Source organism: Cibotium barometz, chromosome 63 (assembly GCF_041138505.1).
Source record: "Cibotium barometz isolate CiBa-2024 chromosome 63, ASM4113850v1, whole genome shotgun sequence".
NCBI classification, from domain to species: Eukaryota; Viridiplantae; Streptophyta; class Polypodiopsida; order Cyatheales; family Cibotiaceae; genus Cibotium; species Cibotium barometz.
In genome coordinates this window covers 28879234-28885248 of record NC_141108.1, presented here as the reverse complement: position 1 = coordinate 28885248, position 6015 = coordinate 28879234, and the positions used below count along the sequence as shown (strand labels likewise).

Genomic DNA, 6015 nt, shown 5'->3' with positions numbered 1-6015 from the left:
AAAAGATGCAAAGGAGAAGAGAGCTTGAGCTCTGGCAACAAGCACACACACACTCACATAAACCCTAGAAGAGAACACACAAGGTGAGAGGCTGAAAATTCTTCTTCTTCTTCACACAACAAAAGAGGTCTACAAAGAAGATAAAGTGACTAACACACATAATAGAGTATATACAAGTGGTCCATAATGTGAAAGCGCTAAGTGGAGTGGGTAGGTGTGGACTAGTCGTTGTAGTCCAGCTGTAGAATCTTTAGCGAAGATATGTCGGTGCCAGCTACCAAACCCACCAGTGATGTAAATGTCAAATGGTCATACAGGCATCTCATAAGTGTCAGCTCATGTTAAGCTTGACATCTCAACAGTTATGATGACCTCTTGGGTTTGCAATGCTTATTACAATGACCATGTTGGTTACTATGTAGGAATCTAGTTAAGCTTGCAATGCATACATTTATGCTTAGAATATGGAAGTGTCAACAGGTAGGTGCTGGCCTTCATTGATCTATGAGGTTTGTTTATCTACAAAGGAGTTGGCCTTACAAAAGGCCATATTCACTTGGTCTTCATCGGCTTCTTCTGCTTCATTGATCTTCATGTTGATGTAGAGCTTGTTTATAATGTGAGAAGAAACACCCAACATAATGCATTTCACCCTCATCTTCTTCATTGATTTGGTTCATGCAAGTATGTTGAACCATGCTATGAAATGGATGAGAATGCCTTTGCCATGATGTTCAGTGTCTAATCCCTTACAAATAGTGATTAGGAGCATGATTAATGGCATTAATGCCTCTTTCCAAAAGAATAGACAATGCAGAATGATACCTTGTTTTGGATTTGAAAATTGAGGCATCAAACCGAGGAGCTTTTTCAATGTGATGCTTGGTGAGGCTATAGCAACACCCTAAGTTGATGTTTGAACCCTTAATGGTCCAAAATCACCTCAGTGATTAGCACTAATCAAGATATTAATGAAGATAATTTTTATGTTAACTGTGCAAAACACACCTTGATTTGTAGAGCACAGTTGAGCGGAAAATCAGAGGGGGTTTTCAAATGTGAGATAGGAGCTTTTAGCAACTACCCAATGGTATGAATGAACCACCAATTTCACCTGAACACTTAGATTAGGGCTATCTAAGCCTTCAATAGTGAGGTTAACTCACTGTTCATAGTGCGAAAAATAGAGGCTCAATGAAGTATACAATCGAAGCCCTTGCACTAATCTTTTTCAAAATACCTTCAAGGTGTTATCAGATCAATGTGTTAGCTTGAGTCTTGAACTCATAAATATTTCATTAAGCACATTAATCACTTCTTAATCTCAATTTTACCAAGGAAGGTTTCTATGAAGTACACATTGCTCTACCAGTTGCTGTGAGTCAAATTTCACAAAAGGAATGCCGCAGCTGTGTGTGAAGCTGTCCAGAACCTCTAGACCACGGAGAAATTGAACCAATTCAACACCGAGCTCTCAATTTTGTGGGTTTTGCAAAAAAAAACATGTGTTATTTTGATGCTCCCGACTGCTATGCGTGCCAACTGCCACAATTAGGCTAGGGCAAATATGCCTTTGTGAGTGCTATAAACAACCCTAAGAGGGTTTGGTATTGGGCATCTGTGTAATGAGAAATCAAAACTTCAATGGCTGGAGGTGTTGGAGCAGAAGAGGAAAAAAGTAAAAAATGCTTAATACCTCATTAAACTTAATCAAAAAGTAATTAAGAGATTCCTAACAGTATTGGAGGTTGGAGAACAAGCTTGGATCTATGCTCTGATACCATGTAAAAATTCATGGTGTGTCATAATACGTGATCAAGGTCATGATTGATGAGTGCATGATTAATACTTAAGCATAGAGATTACACTAATCACAGGATTAGCATAATAACAATGCAATTAGGAGAGAACAAGTGTATTCGATTGATACTAAGAGGCCCATTATATAGGCTAAGTACAAGACAAAGGGAGCCAAGTCAACTCCTACAATGTCTCCGCACTCCATGATTCTATCTCCATGATTCTAGCTTTCCCTGATTTATGGTGGACTGATTGGCATCTACTTGGCCACTTGCATTTGTAGAGATTTTCAAGTGAATATCAATCTACTGAGCCAGTTACAAATCAATCTAGACCATATGCCCCATTATCCCCTAAGGTTGAATACATGAGTATTTTGGTGCATATTTTAACAGACTTTACAAAACCATAGTAAGAAAAAAATATGATTGCTCATCAATATAAAAGAAAGGATGCTTTTAGAAGTGCACCTATTAGAATTTTGAGAGTAATCATCTGAACAAGGTGGATGCTTTGACCATCGATTACAAAATTAGTCTCTCTTAGAATCTTGCACATTCACATGTTAACCAACATCGGTTGATGATGAAGTTAATCATTTTGATTACGGAATGCTTTTTTTATGCATTATGCAAGGTATAGCTAAACTCTCCTTAAAACTATAATCAAAAGATTATTGCAAACCTTAGAGAGCTGTGTGGTGACAACAATTACATCAATTATGTGATACCATCTGGCTCAAGGTGCTTTGCAGCATCATTCAGAAAAAATGCCAGGTAAAAGTTAAGTGCATTTAAAGGATAATTTTCCAAGGAAAACTCATGATAAAAATTGTTTTCAAGGTTTCAATTCGATGGTTCGGTGACTTTGTTTTTTATGGGCATGATTGAAATCAGACTACCCAAAAAGAGGAAAAGAGAGGAGAGAGGGGGGAGGGGGTTGTGTGTGTGTGTGTGTGTGTGTGTGTGTGTGTGTGTGTCTTGGGGGGGCCGCCACGTCAACATAGAACAAAAAACACACCTCTGAAATCTGTCAGGTAGCCAGTGATAGGTTAGATTTAAAGCATTGGCCATGATTTCCCCATCCTTATAATTTCTTTAATTTTTGAAGCTATAGCCTATGCTGGAACTTATGATTTGCTATGTTAAGAGTGGGTTATCTCTTCTCCCAGTAAGTTTATAGTATAAGAGGTTCAAATGCAAAGTTTATCAATTCACAACTACTTTGAAAGGGCTGTTGAGTTCAAAAAGTTTATAACTTGTTTCTGCCTACAATTTTCCACTTCAACAGCATGCTGCCACAGCCCAGCATCTGCATAGATCTTTGACATGACAACGTATGCAGTAGCTTGGTTAGGCTGCAGACTCACTGCATGATCAAATGCCTGTTTTGCCAGCTCTAAATTACCATATGTACGGCATGCACCCAATAAGTCCAACCAAATGGTGAGGTCAGCCCCTATCGGCATCCTCTTTAACATGTTCTCTACCTTCTTGAAGTCCCCTACACGCCCAAGGAGGTCCAGAATGCTAACATAATGCTTCAAATCTGGGGTTATGCCATAATCTCTGCTCATAGATTCAAAATAATCAAGACCTCTGAGGACAAGGCCAGTATGACCACAAGCTGACAGAACTGACGTGATCGTAACTTCATCCGGCTTCATGCCTGCAAGTTTCAACTTGTCAAACATGTGCAAGCTTGCTATAAAGTCTCCTTCTGCTACGTGACCCGCAATGCATGCATTCCATGATGCAATATCAGGCTCTGAAAGTTCTTCAAAGAACGCTTGCCCATCTACCATGCTTGCACAACTGCCATACGCATGGATTAGACTGGCTGCAACGGAGGGAATCCCATCATACCTGGCAGAGACGATGTCAAAGTGAAGCTTCTTACATATCTCCAAGCTTCGTGTAGTACTGCAGGCCTGCAAAATGCAGAGAAGTGTGACATGATTTAGAGTAACACAGTGCTTTTGCATCTGGTTGTACAGCTGTAGAGCCTTACCTCCTTGGCCTTGCTCAACATACACAGTAAGCATTGCAGTCCATGACACAACACTACGCTCCAAAAGTCCGCTGAACACGTGCTCTGCTTCCACAACATCCCCACACTTGCCATACATACTCATGAGAGCACTGCCAACAAAGATATCAGAAGTGAAGCCTTTTCTATGGGCATCAGCATGTAATGCCCGTCCTATTTTCAAAGGCATCACCTTGGTTGACTGTCCCTCAAAACAAGACAATTCTCCCTTCTTAAAAAGGATGGCACCACATGCTTGGAGGGTGATCACACATGTTAACTGGTCTGGTTGCACCCCTTCCTTGTGCATCTGTGTGTACAATTGTAACGCATGCTGTCCTTGGCCCTGCTCAACATAAGCAGAGAGCATCGCATTCCATGACACAAGGTCAGGATGGGACAATAAATTGAAGACATGCTCTGCTTCCAAAATTGCCCCACACTTGCCATACATGCTCACAAGGGTGGTGCTAACAAAAGCAGCAGATGCAACGCCTTTGTTTTGAGCGTCGGCATGCAATGCTTGAGCAATGCCCAGTGATATCACCTTGGTTGACCATTCCACCACAAGAAGTGCTTCTCTCTTCTTCTCACCAAGAGTGGCACATGCCTGAAGGGCGATCACATATGTCAGCTGGTCTGGGCTGATGCCTTCCTTAAGCATCTGTCTATACAATAGTAAAGCTTTCTGTCCTTGGCCCCGCTCAACATATGCTGAGAGCATCGCATTCCATGACACAACAGTACGCTGGCACAATGCACTAAACACATGCTCAGCCTCGGCAAGGGCGCTGCACTTCCCATACATGCTAACAAGCGAGCTGCCGACAAAGTCATGGGAGACGAAGCCTCTCCTAAGAGCCTCGGCATGCAACTTGAGGCCCTGAATGAGGTCAGGTATGCTACCACAAGCTTTGAAGAGGCTAACAAAGGTAATGCTGTTAGGCTCCACATGGTCATCTTGCATGCATTGATGCAATCCGAGGGCTTCCTGCCCAAGGCCACGGTCAGCATAAGCAGAGATGATGGCGGTCCAGGAGAAGACAGTACGGCAAGGCAATCTGTGGGATGTGAGGAGGGCGTCCTCGATGGCGCCACATGTGGCGAGGGTCACCACCAAGTAGTCACCAAGAAGGCCGGTGAGTGGGACGCTGTGTTGGGCGAGGTGGGCATGGACTCGCTTGGCTTGCGGGAGGGCCTTGCTGCTGGTGCATGCCTTGAGGAGGGAGAGGTAGGTGTGGGTGGAGGGGCCTGTGTCCAAGCGAAAGAGCACATCCAGCGCCTTGTCCAGCTGCCCCTTCTCGCACAGCGTTTGCACAGCCCTCATGACCATGAATCCTCATCTTCTCCAGCATGAGTCCTCCAAATGTGTTTTCACGGGGTCATTAAAAACATTCTAAGGTTCTGAATTTTCACCCTCCTCCCATGATGAATTTGTGCTCTCTTGCATTATTACTTCATAAATCAATAAAACCACTTTTAGTATTATGTTTCCCAAGTGGCACACATTATATGCTCGGCGATTAGAGTGCCAATGGAAGAAACTAGAATGCTTGGGCAGCTGTGCTTGTGGTCTCTAGAAATGCATAATGCAGTTTTATCGAGACATGTGGTCTCTAGAAATGTTTCTTGGGCGACAATGTTGCTTTGAAGAAACAAAAGATAACATGGTCGCATCGATGCAAGCCTAAGCATTCACGACTCTTGATTATGGTCATTGTTGCTACAAAGAAAGAAAGATGACTTGAAAATTGACAGATGCAAAGCAATGCGTGCACATCATTAATAGGTTAAACATGCACAGCACTTGTTATGCTCATTGTTGCTGCAATGAAAGAAAGATGACTTTTGAATTGGCATGGCTAATAGGTTACAAAGAATTATATATGACTATATGGGACAACCAAAGACTATAATAAGGAAAATTAATTCCAAATGCTCGTTAACACACAAACAAGGATGCTAATTGAAGCATACCTATTAAAATTTTGAGAGTAATCATCAAGAATGAGACAGATGCTCCGATTTTTGTGAATACAAAAGAAGCCTAAAGAAGCTTCTCATAGAATCCTTGCACATCAATTTATAAACCAACAATTGGTGATAAAGTTATAAATAAAGTGGTCTTTTCACCTGAGATTCTTTGAGCGTTTTGTTAATTTGGAAAAAGGGACTTGACAAAGAATT

The 6015-nt window shown here is 41.8% G+C and overlaps 1 protein-coding gene across 2 annotated transcripts; it reads right to left on the bottom strand.

Annotated features, from left to right (window-relative positions):
- Nucleotides 1-3304: 3304 nt before the first annotated feature.
- Nucleotides 3305-5226, bottom strand: LOC147603922 (pentatricopeptide repeat-containing protein At1g11290, chloroplastic-like). Of its 2 annotated transcripts, XM_086796129.1 has the most exons (3): nt 3811-5226; nt 3666-3730; nt 3333-3468 (listed from the first exon to the last, which is right to left on the bottom strand). In XM_086796129.1, the coding sequence occupies exons 1-2, from the start codon at nt 5159-5161 to the stop codon at nt 3696-3698; spliced, it is 1386 nt and encodes a 461-aa protein (XP_086652255.1). In that variant the 5' UTR covers nt 5162-5226; the 3' UTR covers nt 3333-3468; nt 3666-3695. The 2 variants fall into 2 exon arrangements, with proteins under 2 accessions (XP_086652254.1, XP_086652255.1); XM_086796128.1 differs by having other exon boundaries at nt 3305-3468; nt 3666-5226.
- Between the last annotated feature and the right edge of the window lie 789 nt (nt 5227-6015).